Source organism: Phyllobates terribilis, unplaced genomic scaffold (genome assembly GCF_046119375.1).
Source record: "Phyllobates terribilis strain yellow unplaced genomic scaffold, ASM4611937v1 Scaffold_2__4_contigs__length_985480577, whole genome shotgun sequence".
Lineage (NCBI taxonomy): Eukaryota > Metazoa > Chordata > Amphibia > Anura > Dendrobatidae > Phyllobates > Phyllobates terribilis.
In genome coordinates, this window is record NW_027362762.1 from 313,866,741 (window position 1) to 313,883,094 (window position 16,354).

The window sequence follows — 16,354 nt, forward strand, 5'->3', positions numbered from 1 at the left end:
TAATACAAATTCTAACAGTCTATTCAGTAGAACTATCAGCTGTGTATCCACCACACTTCTGCACAACACAACTGATGGTCCCAACCCCATTTATAAGGCAAGAAATACCACTTATTAAACCTGACAGGGCACACCTGTGAAGTGAAAACCATTTCCGGTGACTACCTCTTGAAGCTCATCAAGAGAATGCCAAGAGTGTGCAAAGCAGTCATCAAATTAAAAGGTGGCTACTTTGAAGAACCTAGAATATAAGACATATTTTCAGTTGTTTCACACTTTTTTGTTAAGTATATAATTCCACATGTGTTAATTCATAGTTTTGATGCCTTCAGTGTGAATGTACAATTTTCATAGTCATGAAAATACAGAAAAATCTTTAAATGAGGTGTGTCCAAACTTTTGGTCTGTACTGTATGTCACGAATAATAGGTGCTAGTGAACTGAAACCCAGCCTAGGATTTTCCAAAGCTTCGGATTTACTTATGTATCAAATTTGGTTCACATTGGTCCAGTCATTTTGTCGTGCATAAAGATCAGGCAACAGAAATCTATTTTTATATATAAATATACATCATTATAAAATATATACAGTATTTATATGTAAAATATATTATTTTTATTTCTTTTGTTGTGTGCCAGTATGTATGTTTATCCATATTCTGTTGTGATAAATTTAATTGATTCACCTATGCACCTACTTTTTGGCCACCATGTATTTGTACAGGACTATGCTTTATTCATAACCAAAGGAGTTGTGTTTGTGTAACTGCTTACATAGCTTAGTGAAGGTAAAAGCAACCAGTCTATTGTACAGATAAGTAGAGAAATTAGTATTGCTCATCTATTCACATCTTTTCTTAGAATCTGTGTCAGTAGTTCTGTCTGGGTTGCCATCCTTGCTTAATGGCAAGAATAGTCTTCAACATCTTAACATCAGCATCGTAACATTCTTAACATCCATACTATTATATAATAGATCCCAAACATCACAAAATATTCCACTAAGAATGGGAGTCATCGGTCAGTGATGTGTGAATAGTGCATAAGGACTACTCTATGTATCTGTACAATGGATGTTACTATTTACTGACAGTAAATAAAGTTCTAAAGATCTTGAAAATGATGAATTGTTGAAATGTAGGATAAATTAGAAAGTTACATAACTTTTAGATCTAAAATAAGTAAAGCTGTTGACCCACAATTATCCTCTATCAACAGCATGGGTTTGTAACTAACAAGTCATGTCAGACTCACTTAATTTCCTTCTATGACAGAATCACTGACTGGGTGGATCAGGGAAATGCTGTAGATATAGTGTATCTTGACTTTAGGAAAGCATTTGACAAAGTATCTCACACTATCCTTATTGAAAAAATGACCAAGTATGGAATGGACAAGGCAACTGTTAGGTGGAATCATAACTGGCTTAGTGATCGGACTCAAAGAGTGGTCGTAAATGCCTTCACATCCAGTTTGATGAATGTCTCAAGTGGGGTACCACAGGGCTCTGTCCTGGGACCTGTATTGTTCAACATCTTTATCAATGATTTAGATGAAGGAATTGAGGGTAAACTGATTAAATTTGCTGATGACACAATGCTAGGAGGGATAGCTAACACTAGAGAAGAGAGAGAGGGGATTCAAAAAGACCTAAATAAACTGGAGCAGTGGGCAGTAACTAACAGAATGGTTTTTAACATGGAAAAATGCAAAGTACTACATCTGGGCAATAAAAATGAAAAAAGCATGTACAAAATGGGAGGAATAGAGCTAAGCAACAGTACATGTGAAAAAGACTTAGGTATACTAATAGATCATAGACTGAACATGAGTCAACAGTGTGATGCAGCAGCAAAAAAGGCAAATACAATTCTGGGATGTATTAACAGAAGCATACAGTCTAGATCACGTGAAGTCATTATCGGACTTTACTCATCTTTGGTCAGACCTCATCTGGAATGCTGCGTCCAGTTTTGGGCACCACATTTTAAAAAAGACATCGACAAACTGGAGCAAATTCAGAGACGAGCAACCAGAATGGTGACGGGTCTGCAAACCATGTCCTATGAGGAATGGTTACAGGATTTGGGAATGTTTAGCTTGCAAAAAAGAAGACTGAGAGGAGACTTAATAGCTGTCTACAAATATCTCAAGGGCTGTCACATTGAAGAAGGATCATCTTTATTCTCATTTGCACAAGGAAAGACTAGAAGCAATGGGATGAAACTGAATGGGAGGAGACACAGATTAGATATTAGAAAAAACTTTTTGACAGTTAGGGTGATCAATGAGTGGAACAGGCTGCCACGAGAGGTGGTGAGATCCCCTTCAATGGACGTCTTCAAACAGAGGCTGGACAGACATCTGTCTGAGATGATTTAGTGAATCCTGCTTTGAGCAGGGGGTTGGACCAGATGACCCAGTAGGTCCCCTCCAACTCTACCATTCTATGATAGGATAGGTGATAAATGTTGCAATCACTGTGGATCACACAACTGGTACTTTCATCAGTCACAAAAATGTTAGTTGCATGTCTTTCATTTGAATGTAGTGACAGTCAAGCATGAGTAGTGTTGTTTCATTCAAGGAATATATTCAAGCTCAGGAAACCCTTTCTCCTGATAGTGGGGTTTCATGCAGTTGTCCTCCAGTGATCAGCTACTTATCATCTATCCTTTGGACAAATAATAAAATGTGCTTGCAAAATATAAAACTATGTAACTTCCTTAAAGCTATGCAACGCCTATAAAAATGGTCTGCCAGATGGTTTAAGTCTATAAAGCTATCTACAGTGCAAGGTAGAAGACTTTAAGACATTTTCAAACATACCTCTGTGGCCCCCAAATAGAGTCAACATTGTAGTGAAAATCAAATTTCATTATGCAAATTAATTGTTTGGTGTCCTGACAGTATCTTAGTCCCCACAAGTGTTTGGCTTGCCACTCCACCCCTGCCCAATGCCTCCACATTGGCCTTGATTAATAGCTGACATGCTCTGAAATCTCTCTCTTGCTTCGTGCATTCCCACCCTGGGCATGATTGATACTTTCCCTGCTGTAGATAATATATTGGGAACCTCACTTTTATCATCATTAGTTTTTATCATCTCTTAAGCATTGACTTTCTTTCTCTCAGACTGAGTTATCTTATTTGTACTGTGTACGTCTCATTACTACTGACAATTTTACTCCCATGAGTATCAATAGCTATTGTGTAAAGTTGGGATTGCACATTTTTTTTATATAAATGTATGATTTTATTTTTGTCTTATAGATTGGAGCTCGAAAAGTTTTCCTAAAATACTGGCAGGCTGATCAACTTAATGACATGTGTGTTCAGCTGCAAAGAAAAATTGTACTTTGCCAGCAAGGTATAATATTGAAATATTACCTGTTTTGTATTAATATATGTACTTTATATCCACAGGTAAGGTGATATTATTAATGAGGGTGGGTGGTTCTACTGCTGGACCCTCCACAATCACTTGAATGGGATTCTTAAAATCCCTTGTGATTGGAGCATTCTACCAGCCCTATAGAAGTGAATACGGCTGTAGCTTTACTAACTTATTAAAAGACTTCTACTCTCACACACAATCAATTGAAACCAAATCTCATGTTTTATATAAAAAAGTTTTATTAAACCCTTCCTGCCCCATGATATAAAAGTATGTCACTTTGAATGGGTCATTATTTCGAACTGCTATATTATTACTTCATCTGATTGGTGGAGCTCTGTCAATACCAGTGTCGTGGAGCTCTGTTAATAGTATCTGCTGAACCGATTTTTGACTGCAGCGAGGATCAAATGTATCTCTTATTGTGGATGTTTACCACCTTAGAAGCTCCCTTTGTCATCTCATTGGATCACTCTGCCAAAGACCGCTGTGTCTGCCATGCATATGCATCTATTATTTGACTGACAGGTCAAAGTATGGTGCAAAATATAAGCAATGCATGGTATTATTGCAAAGATTGTAGATTTGTAAGTCCTGATTGTATCTGTAAAGCCCCCGTCTCACATAGCGAGATCGCTGCTGTGTCACTGTTTTGGTGACGCAACAGCGACCTCACCAGCGATGTCACTATGTGTGACACTTTGCAATGATCAGGCCCCTGCTGTGAGGTCGCTGATCGCTGCAAAGTGTCCTGGACCATTTTTTGGTCATTGCTCTCCCGCTGGTCAGCACACATCGCAGCGATCTCGCACACGCGCACCTAGTAACCCGCTGTTTATCATGGTTACGAGCCTGCTAAAGTGAGCGGTAACCTCCCGCTCACTGTAGCAGAGTGGTAACCATGATAAACAACGGGTTACTAGGTGCGCGTGTGCCCCTAGTAACCCGATGTTTACCATAGTTACCAGCCTGCTCCTGCTTCAGCAGGCTCGTAACCAGGAGCAGGACATCGTGGAAAGATTCTTTCCACGATGTCGCTGCTCCCCTGATCGTTGGTGAGCCTGCCTGTTTGACAGCTCACCAGCGACCACATAGCAACGCAGCAACGATCCCTGACAGGTCGTATCGTTGTCGGGATCGTTGCAGCGTCGCTAAGTGTGACGGGGCCTTAAGTCCTATAACATCCTCCACTGTGGCCTTCCTTCTTGTAATATTGCACCCTCTAATCGTTAACCCTTTCACCGCCGAGCCTGTTTTCACCTTCCTGACAAGGCTAAATTTTACAATTCTGACCAGTGTCACTTTATGAGGCAATAACTCTGTTACACTACAAGGTATCCCAGTGATTCAGAGGCTGTTTTTTCATAACACATTGTACTTTATGGTCGTGGTGAATTTTGATAGACATTTTGTGTTTATTTGTGAAAATATCAGAATTCTGGTAAAAAATTAGAAAATGTTGAAATTTTGAAACTTTTAATTTTTATGCTCTTAAATAAGAGAGTTATATCATACAAAATAGTTAATAAATAATATTTACCACAATTCTACTTTATATAAGCATCATATTTTAAACATATTTTTTTCTGCTATGAAGTTATAAGGGTTAAAAATTTATCAGCAATTTCTCATTTTTCCATCAAAATTAAAAAAAATATATATATTTTAGGGACCACACTACATTTATAGTGACTTTGAGGGGCATATATGACAGAAAATACCAAAAAATGAAATCATTTTAAAAACTACACCCCTCAAAATGCTAAAAACCACATTCAAGAAGTTTAGTAACCCTTGTGGTGCTTCACAGAAATTAAAGCAATGTGGAAGAAAAAAAAGAAAAAATTACTTTTTCAAACAAAAATATTGTTTTAGCCGCAAATTTGGCATTTTCACAAGGATAACAGGAGAAAATAAACCATACAGTTTGTTGTGCAATTTCTCCTGAGTGCACCGATACCCTGTATGTGGTGTTAAACTACTGTTTGTCGTCAGAAGGAAATGAGCGCCAATTAAATTCTAGAGTGCAATTTTGGTTGGAATAGATTGCGGATGCCATGTCACATTTGAAGAGACCCTGACATGCCAAAACAGCAGAAACCCCCACAAGTGACCCCATTTTGGAAACTACACCTCTTGAGGAATTCAACTAGGGGTGTAGTGAGCATTTTTATCCCTCAGGCAATTCATAAATTGTATAACATTGGACTGAGTCAATGGAAAATTGAACAGTACAGTTTGTTACACAATTTCTCCTGAGTACGTCAATACACCTCATGTGGTCAAAAACTACTTTTGAGGCACAGTGCAAAGCTCAGAAGGGAAGAAACACCATATTGCAGTTGCTGGAATGGTTTATTCTGTGCTCTACGCTGAGCACTTACATCAAGGTGTCCATCTAAATCACTGAATGACATGATTCAGATGAAACCCCTGATTGATCCATTCATTATAATGAGGCAGCAGAGTTACTCTGGACTCCATCTGGCCTCTGTTCAGCGGTGTCCTTCTTTTCAGAAGTGCACAAAACTGTGGCCCGGCCCCGCTTTTATGCACGCTTAAAAAGATGAACACAGCCAGTTCATAGGCCAGACAGCGCCTACATTGTCTCCATCTCCCTCATTATAGGGAATTTTCGGTCGTAGGTTCCGTCTGAATCACGCAATTCTGAAATTTACACGGAAACCCCTGTGCAAGCGCTCAGCCTAGGTCGCAGGAAAGATGTGACCTGAACCTTACTTCGATTTTTGGGAGGCAGGATGAACAAATTATTAGCACGTCAAGAATTGTTGTAATTATTTTTTTACACCATTCCTCTTGCGGTATAAGTGATTAACGACTTTATTCTTCAGTCTGGTGTAATTACAGTGATAGCAGATTTAGATCTGTTTTTGTTTGGCTGCTGTCACACACTAAAAGACGCTTTTTTTTTCAAAAGCAAGTTTTTGCATTGTCATATTTTGAGAGCTATAATTTTTCTATATTTCTGCCAACAGAATCATATGAGGGCTTGTTTTTGTGCGACAATTTGACATTTTTATTTTTACCCTTTTCCGGGTACATAACATTTTTTGATCGCTTTCTATTCCAATTTTTAGAAGGCAGAATGAACAAAAACCTGCAATTTAGGAATTGTTTTTTGTTTTTTTTATGCTGTTCACCGTGTGGTAAAATTGATAGGATCATTTTACACTGTGTTCCAAATTGTTATGCAAATAATATTTTCTCAGATTTTCCCAAATTACCTATATGAATTGCAGTCATTGTAATTTTCCAGTCAAATAACTATTAGAGTACAATTGAAAGGATTTTGTACAAACTGCCTATGATAACAGTATATTTTTTAAAAAATAAAAAACTCAAACTGCACTCAAAATGCATGTTCCAAATTATTATGCACAGCAGCGTTTTCAACCTTTTCATTTTAATAAAGAACAAAAAAATGGTCATTTTTGAAATTATAAGCATTAGCAGGTTATTACAAACTGAAATCAAACAGTTTTCAACTCAAAACTTTATTCTAGGTGATGTTACATTTGCACATAGGACCGCTTGTTCGAAAGGAGCTTAAAATGAAAAGGTTGAAAACTCTGCTGTGCATAATAATTTGGAACATGCATTTTGAGTGCAGTTTGAGTTTTTTATTTTTTTAAAAATATACTGTTATCATAGGCAGTTTGTACAAAAACCTTTCAATTGTACTCTAATAGTTATTTGACTGGAAAATTACAATGACTGCAATTCATATAGGTAATTTGGGAAAATCTGAGAAAATATTATTTGCATAATAATTTGGAACACAGTGTATTCTTTGGTTCAGTATGATTACAGCGATACCACATTTATATCATTTATTTTTTTGCTGCTTTTACACAATAAAAACAATTTTATAGAAAAAAGAAACTATAGATTTTTTATTTTTCCACTGATGGAGCTGTATAGCAGCTTGTTTTTTGTGGGACAAGATGGCATTTTCAGCAGTACCATTTTTATTTACATTCATCTTTTTGATCGTGTTTTATTCCACTTTTTGTTTGGTGGTATGATGGAAAAGCATAGTTTTTTGCATCATTTTTTTTTTTCATTTTTTACAATGTTCACTGAAGGGATTACCTGGTGTGACAGTTTTATAGATTAGGTCGTTCCAGATGTGGCAATACCAAATATGTGTCCTTTTTTTTTTTACATAAAATTACGAATTCATGGGTATAATATTTTTTTAATTATTTTGTGATTTTTAAAAAAATATATATTTTTTCATGTTTTTTTTAACTTTGCATTGACTTTTTTACTTAGTCTCTCTATGGAACTTTTAGCACTCAGGTCGCTGTTATAATGTATTGCAATGCACCAGCATTGAAATGCTTTATTCCTGTCAATCTTTCACTGACAGAAGCCTCTTAGACCATGCTCTCAGTATGGTCTAAGAGGCTTGGTGTAGCTGGAAGATCCAGATGTTGACATCACAACCTCAGATTAGCATGACGTTGATCGTGGCCTCATGATGATTGATGTTGCAGGGGGTGCCGATCGGACAGGAGAGGGAGCCCCATCCCTCTCCCAGTCTCCTAAATGTTGCGATATCGATTGCAGCATTTAGGGGGTTAAATTGCCCAGGGCGGTGCGTGCACCACTCCTGGCTTTGAAAGCCGATGCTTAGCTATTACGTAAGCCGAACTAGTGGTGGCAATTGCGCGGGCACAGCTCCTGTGCCACGCACGATTGCCATTATGTGCCTATATGTCATCGGTCGGGAACTCATATTTTATTGTGATGTAGAGGTACAGTACAGACCAAAAGTTTGGGCGCACCTTCTCATTTAAAGATTTTTCTGTATTTTCATGACTTTGAAAATTGTACATTCACACTGAAGGCATCAAAACTATGAATTAACACATGTGGAATTATATACTTAACAAAAAAGTGTGAAACAACTGAAAATATGTCTTATATTCTAGGTTCTTGAAAGTAGCCACCTTTTGCTTTGATGACTGCTTTGCACACTCTTGGCATTCTCTTGATGAGCTTCAAGAGGTAGTCACCGGAAATGGTCTTCCAACAATCTAGAAGGAGTTCCCAGAGATGCTTAGCACTTGTTGGCCCTTTTGCCTTCACTCTGCGGTCCAGCTCACCCCAAACCATCTCGATTGGGTTCAAGTCTGGTGACGGTGGAGGCCAGGTCGTCTGGCGTAGCACCCCATCACTCTCCTTCTTGGTCAAATAGCCCTTACACAGCCTGGAGGTGTGTTTGGGGTCATTGTCTTGTTGAAAAATAAATGATGGTCTAACTAAACGCAAACCGGATGGAATAGCATGCTGCTGCTAGATGCTGTGGTATCCATACTGGTTCAGTATGCCTTCAATTTTGAATAAATCCCCAACAGTGTCACCAGCAAAGCACCCCCACACCATCACACCTCCTCCTCCATGCTTCACGGTGGGAACCAGGCATTTAGAGTCCATCCGTTCACCTTTTCTGCGTCACACAAAGACATGGTGGTTGGAACCAAAGATCTCAAATTTGGACTCATCAGACCAATGCACAGATTTCCACTGGTCTAATATCCATTCCTTGTGTTCTTTAGCCCAAACAAGTCTCTTCTGCTTGTTGCCTGTCCTTAGCAGTGGTTTCCTAGCAGCTATTTTACCATGAAGGCCTGCTGCACAAAGTCTCCTCTTAACAGTTGTTGTAGAGATGTGTCTGCTGCTAGAACTCTGTGTGGCATTGACCTGGTCTCTAATCTGAGCTGCTGTTAACCTGCGATTTCTGAGGCTGGTGACTCAGATAAACTTATCCTCAGAAGCAGAGGTGACTCTTGGTCTTCCTTTCCTGGGGCGGTCCTCATGTGAGCCAGTTTCTTTGTAGCGCTTGATGGTTTTTGCAACTGCACTTGGGGACACATTCCAAGTTTGCTCAATTTTTCGGACTGACTGACCTTCATTTCTTAAAGTAATGATGGCCGCTCGTTTTTCTTTACTTAGCTGCTTTTTTCTTGCCATAATACAAATTCTAACAGTCCGGAATGAATCATGGTGATAGAAGCAAGGTGATTGACAGCAACACTGTCCCCTGATGACGATCCATTTCAGGACACTTCTCTATTTCTATCACCACAATTCATTCTTGGCAGAAGGTGGCAGTAATAGAACATATGGTAAGTAACACCGCCTGATAGTGTCCTGTTCCAGGGGCGTGACAGAGGCTGTGGGAAGTGACTTCAACTCAAACAATATGTCACTGGAAGTAAAGTAAAAAAACAAACAGAAATAAGAATTAACATAATAGAGAGAACAGTAAGGAATTTTCTGATAAAGAAAATTGGTTAGGGCTTAAAAATAGATATTTATGCAAGGCATTTTATGTATCTGACAACCTTTTAACATTGCTGGCATACTAATTAACCTCTCCCCTTGTTATTACTCTGCATCTGCCCTTTGCCAATCCTACTGGTTCCCCATTGCACAGAGAATATACTTCAAAATACTAAGAAAGACTTACAAAGCTTTTCTGTTGATTCACCTCTGACCTAATATCCTGATATCCCCATACATCATCTTTGATCCTCACAAGATCCCATTCGTTGCTCTTCTCTTGTTTCCTCCTCACATAACTATCTCCAGTATCTCTTTCTTACCTTCTCTGTACTCTGGAGCTTTATCCACCACCTTTGATGCCTTAAAATGCCACCGGGAAGCCCATCTCTTCAAAAATGTTTACAACCTGCAATAAATCCGCTGCCACACCACTGCCATATCAGCAGCTTTTATCCTCATACACTTTATCCCCCTTCCCTTCTAGATTGCAAATCCTTGCGGACAAAGTATTCACTTCCATATATAAAAGTATAAAAATTTGAATCAACCCTTTTCCCATTAAAAATAAAGAAATAAAATATAGAAAAAAAAATATTGGACAAAAGTCCAATATACTAATATATAGAATTATTGAAACTATACATAAAATGGCACAAAAAAAGAAAGAAAAATCACAACACCTTTTTGGTCACTGCTGTTCCTTAAATGAATGCAATAAAGATGAGATAAAAACATCATCTATCTCAAAATGGTTTCAATAGGAATGTCAGTTCAGTGACCAAAAAATAATCACATGTGTAGCTCCTAGGATGAGAAAAATCACCAGGTTACAGGTCTGAGAAAACAGCGACACAAACAACATTTATTTTTTGCAAATTTCAATTTTTTTTCTCTACTAAAAAAAAATTTGGGCAAAAAACTGGAGTAAGCGCAATAGGGTCTTATCCGGGTAAAAATGGGAAGATTGTGTGCAATGGTGCTCATCTGGTATGGTAGTGTGGCCATAGCCACTGTAAAAGCTCATGGCTGTTGCAGATCCACAGCTTGGGAAACATCTGAGAATGGCGTGAATGGGTTAAATTTGTGCTGCTGGTAAATAGATGATGGACAAGGAAAAATAAATCCAGGAATGCTGTTTATTTGTCTACTCATTGTGAAGTTCCACACTTCTTCATCAGGTCAAACCACTGTGGTTTGTCCTGATGAAGAAGTATGGGACTTTGAAATGCGTAGACAAATAAACCATGTTGCTGGACATGTTTTGTATTGCCTTAATCGTATTGACCTGGAAAATTATGGCGCTAAGTCATTTTTACTGCAAAATAAAAGCTGTAAAAACAAAACTTTAAAAGCAATGGTGGAATTGCATTTTTTTTTTAATTTTGCCACACTTGGAATTTTATTCCCTTTTTTTCAATAGATTATATGGATAAAATGTATAGTGTCATTCAAAACTTCAACTTGTTCTTGCAAAAAAAAGCCTTCATATGGCTATGTCAAAGGAAAAGAAAAAAAAGTTATGGTTTTTGGAAAAAGGATAGAAAAAAACAAAAGCGCAAAAACTAAAAATTCCTGATTAAGTAATGAATAAATGTGTTTTCAATCTCTCTGTTTTTTATTCTGAAGGTCTGTGTTAAATATGGTAGTTATACAGGGTGGGCCATTTATATGGATACACCTAAATTAAATGGGAATGGTTGGTGATATCAACTTCCTGTTTGTGGCACATTAGTATATGGGAGGGGGAAAACTTTTCCAGATGGGTGGTGACCATGGTGGCCATTTTAAAGTCGGACATTTTGGGTCCAACTTTGCTTTTTTCAATGGGAAGAGGGTCATGTGACACATCAAACTTATTGAGAATTTCATAAGAAAAACAATGGTGTGCTTGGTTTTAACGTAACTTTATTCTTTCATGAGTTTTTTACAAGTTTATGACCACTTATAAAATGTGTTCAAAGTGCTGCCCATTGTGTTGGATTGTGAATGCAACCCTCTTCTCCCACTTTGACAAAATATCCATAATATGTTTTCAGATGTGAACTATTTAATATAAAATGACATATTATTTATTACTCACTTATGTTTTTTACTTTAGTGGTGAGGAGGTTTTTAGCCCGTCACCATGTCCGTCAGAAAATGAGCATGAAGCAAAGTGAGGATTCTTGTATTGAAGATTTCCTGCTCACTGTGGAAAACCTAGGACAGAAAGCCTACAACCCTCTGGTTCTTCAGAATGTATCGGACATTGCCCGTGAGAAAGACAGACTTCGCGCCGATCCAGATCTAAATAATGACACAACAGGATCATCTGGTAATAAGAATGACATCTCCACCAGGTAATTTTTCAAATCATAAATATATTCATTATGATAATAATCAAAAGATGTCAATGATGATTGTTTTAAAATACTCAACTTTTCGTTTTTGCCAAGTAAACAAATATTCAGCATATTCTCCTGCCGTGGTAGAGAACATATCATGTGAACCCTGTATAAAGAAAGGAATTAACCATAAACTAGAGATGAACAGATTGTTCCACGGAGGATTGAGTTTGTGTCGAACTTCCTGAAATTTGTGGTTTCATGCAAATTTGAACATTTTTAGATTCGATTTGCGGTTCACAAAAAAGAACTTACCAGGCACAATTTCTCACATCACTGAAGCATCAGAAAGCACGCTAATATTAATATGCATTGCCGCATGGTGATCCCCATAGTGCCCTGCAGCTATGACTTCCTAAGGATTATCATACCCTGTAAAGTGGGGGTCAGTACCTGTACCTGGGCCATCACAGATCAGAGGTTCCCAGCGGAGCACAGTTTGTACTGCAGAGTTGTTTTCCATCTCCAGTGTCACTGGGTAAGTTTCTCTCTTCTGTAGTGTGCTAGCTCTTATGGTCAGAGGGGTCTCCTCCCTTTCTCTTGTAGATTTTAAACCCTTATGGTCAGCAGGGTCCTTTCTATCTATCTCCTGTAGAGTGTAAGCTTGTATGGTCATCAGGGTCCTCTCTCTCTCTCCTGTAAATTGTTAGCTCTAATGGTCAGCAGGGTCCTTTCTATCTCTCTCCTGTGAAGTATAAGCTTGTATGGTAATCAGGGTCCTCACTCTCTCTCCTGCACATTGTAAGCTCTTATGGTCAGAAGAGTCCTCTCTATCTCTCTCCTGTAGAGTATAATATCCTATAGTCAGAGAGGTTCTCTCTCCTGCAGATTGTAAGCTCTTATGGTCAGAAGAGCCCTCTCTAGCTCTCTCCTGTAGAGTGTAAGCTCCTATGATCAGTGGGGTCATATCTCTCTCTCCTGTAGAGTGTGAGCTAGTATGGTTAGCGTGGCTCTTTCTCTCTCACATGTGAAGAGTAAGCTCTTATGGTCAACAAGGTTATCTCTCTCTCTCTCCTCTCCCCGACATGGATTTTCCAAGAGATTACAAGCTTTCTAGTATTGAGATTAACGTGAACTTTTTTTTACCGCAAATCAAATTGCAGGGGAAGATTTGTCAAAGTCTGCAAATTCAAATTTCAAAAGATCCACTCATTTCTACCACTAACCTTATTACTGTATATTGCATATTTAAGCTTCAGAAAAATGTATTTTATTTATTTTACTCACTTATATAGCACCTTTAATTCTACAGCGCTTTACAGACATTATTGGCACTGTGCCCATTGGGGCTCACAATCTACATTCCCTATCAGTATATCTTTGGAGTGTGGGAGGAAACCGGAGAACCCAGAGGAAACCCACGCAAACATGGGGAGAACATACAAACTCCTTGCAGATGTTGTCCTTGGTAGGATTTCAACCCAGGATCCCAGTGCTGCAAGGCTGCAGTGCTAATCACTAAGCCACCGTGCTGCCCAACATTTTCCTTTTTCCAAAAAATAAAACCCCTTCCTTAAAAAAATACTATGGTTTGCTCTTATTGTCCAGACAAGCTATGACCAGCTACACTTGGCAGCTTGTTTACACTGCCCGATTATCAGGAAACAAGCATTTCTAGGAATGCTCAGCTTAAAGGCCCCGTCACACTAAGCGATGCAGCAGCAATCCCGACAACGATACGACCTGTCAGGGATCGTTGCTGCATCGCTAATACATCGCTGGTGAGCTGTCAAACAGGCAGGCTCACCAGCGATCAGGGGAGCAGCGATATCGTGGAAAGAATCGTTCCACAATGTCCTGCTCCAGTTACCAGCCTGCTGCAAGCAGGAGCAGGCTGGTAACTATGGTAAACATCGGGTTACTAAGTGCGCGTGTGCACCTAGTAACCCGCTGTTTACCATGGATACCACTCTGCTATGGTGCGCGGGAGCCTCCGAGCACCGTAGCAGAGTGGTATCCATGGTAAACAGCGGGTTACTAAGTGCGCGCGTGCCCCTAGTAACCCGCTGTTTACCATAGTTAACAGCCAGATCGTTGGTCCCGCTGGTCACACACAGCGATGTGTGCTGGCCAGCGGGAGGCCGACGACCAAAAAATGGTCCAGGACACTTTGCAGCGATCAGCGACCTCACAGCAGGGGCCAGCGACATCGCTGGTGAGGTCGCTGGTGAGTCACCAAAACCGTGACTCAGCAGCGATATCGCTAGCGATATCGCTATGTGAGACGGGGGCTTTAGAGTAATGTATAGAAATGCTGGGTCTCTTAGCTGCCCTCTGCTCTGGCAAACAAGGACTCCTTTCCACTAACTTAGTATGTCCCTGTTGTCTGCTTATGTTTTGTTCAATTATATATTTTCTAACATAATCATTATTATGCTTAATTTTTCAGAACTGATGAAAAAAATGTGAAGGTTTTGGAAAGTCGTCTTGTAGGATACCGTTCCACACCTAATCTTTTTCATTCTTCTTCTGTGATGGCTCCATTTACTACTGCAAGCTTATCTCGCTCAGCATCTGGAGCATCTGCAAGATCTCTTTCGTTACACACAGTATTAAGCTTCGATGATGGTGGTAATCTACAGTCACCTCGAAAACAACCTCCTCCAAAACCAAAGCGAAATCCTACCACAAGATTAAGTGCTTCTTATGAAGCTGTTAGTGCCTGTCTCATAGCAGCTACTAAGGAAATTGATAATGATGGTAAGCTAAACTTGGAATAACTCATATATTAGCAGATCATATCTATTTTTAAGTTCATTACCTTCCTGAGAGCTTTTATAGCTTGCTTTGAAATATCACTGAAAGGTTACTAAAATAAATATTTACAGGATATGGACACCTTCAGGAACATATTTTTTAAATGCATGTATTTTTGGCTAAAATAAGTTTTATAATTTGGTTTAATTAAAAAATTGCAGTTTGCCTTGGTAGCCTCTGTGTTGTCATGTCTATTGCTAACTGATTTCTAAATGTTCCCATTAGAACAAGCTTACTTTAGGATTCTTAGATAATGGGGTTATCTCCTGTAGAATCTGCTGAGTTTGGGGGTGCCAGTTAATATTAATTAACAAGATCTTTAAAAGGGGATTTATTACAAATAGGATATTTACAATAACATACATAAGGGAAACCTAACTAAGGGACAAGGGAACAATGTAAGGGAAAAGGTAAAAGGAGAGGGTGGTAGAAGATGGGAAGTGAGAAGAAGAAGAATGCCTAACTAATTTGATGTGCTACCTTTATATCAGTTACACAGTCAGACATGGCCCATACATTGCCCATCCCTGTAACACCTCCACATAATGGTACCATCCAATCAGGTCACCGTCTCTGAAGTTCTCCAGAAACATGCACATGGCTGCTGATGCAGACACTCTTCTGATGGTGGCGCTCTTAGGTATAGAATTGGTAAGAGTATCAGAGTTCATACGTGATTGCAGTGGTCTTCATCTTCCTGCTGATGGCGTCTGGTATATAGCCAAAAGGTCTTTGTATAAAGTGGCCTGAGGACAGGTTCAGCTGCATTTTGCTTGGTGATAAGAGGTCAACTTGAAGAACAATGGTTTGTAATCAAAACACCACAGGGGTTATGTACCTTTCAAGAGGCCAGAGAAGATGTCCATCTCCCATGTAGGTGCTCTCTCTTTACTTTATCGATAGTACAAAAGGCATCACACCACAAGACACACAATGTCTTCCCACCTCACAGGTTTTATGACTCCACTGCACATGGTCAATCTCTTTGATGTAGTCCTTTGATGAACTTTAGTGCTATACAGAGTTTGTGGATCAAATTGTGAGTTCAGTCATTCATATTACACGTATGATAGATATTGTCCATGTTGGGTTCCAACATCCCCTTTCAACAATTTCTAGTCATTAAACTCAATGATGTATAAAATAAAAAACTGAGCTTTGCTTGCCCTTCCTGGGTGCAACACTGCCTCTTTGTTGCTGCTTCAGTTTTTGTTGATTGGCTGCAACGGTGACATCACATTGACAGCACTGCAGCCAATCACTTACTTAGCGGCTCATACCATCTACTTTGGCTGAGCTGCTGAGCTCTATGATTGGCTGCACTATTTTCTACATGATGTCACCACAAAGGCTGAAGGAGCGTGGAGAAGCAATGCTGGACCTATGGAGGATGAATAAAGTTCAGTTTACTATTTTATACTGTACATCACTGAGCCTATTGGCTAAAAATCATTGAAAGGGGACTACCCCTTTAACTCATTTTGCAGCCAGCAATAAAACA

The 16,354-nt window shown here is 39.1% G+C and overlaps 1 protein-coding gene across 4 annotated transcripts in view; it reads left to right on the top strand.

Moving 5' to 3' along the window:
- The window catches only part of MYO16 (myosin XVI), a 904,557-nt gene that overhangs the window by 738,145 nt on the left and 150,058 nt on the right, over positions 1 to 16,354 (top strand). For all 4 annotated transcript variants that reach the window (XM_073664248.1, XM_073664251.1, XM_073664257.1 and 1 more), the window contains exons 29-31: positions 3,274 to 3,370; positions 11,811 to 12,051; positions 14,486 to 14,796. In XM_073664248.1, coding sequence (XP_073520349.1) covers positions 3,274 to 3,370; positions 11,811 to 12,051; positions 14,486 to 14,796 — 649 coding nt within the window. The remainder of the gene's footprint in view (positions 1 to 3,273; positions 3,371 to 11,810; positions 12,052 to 14,485; positions 14,797 to 16,354) is intronic.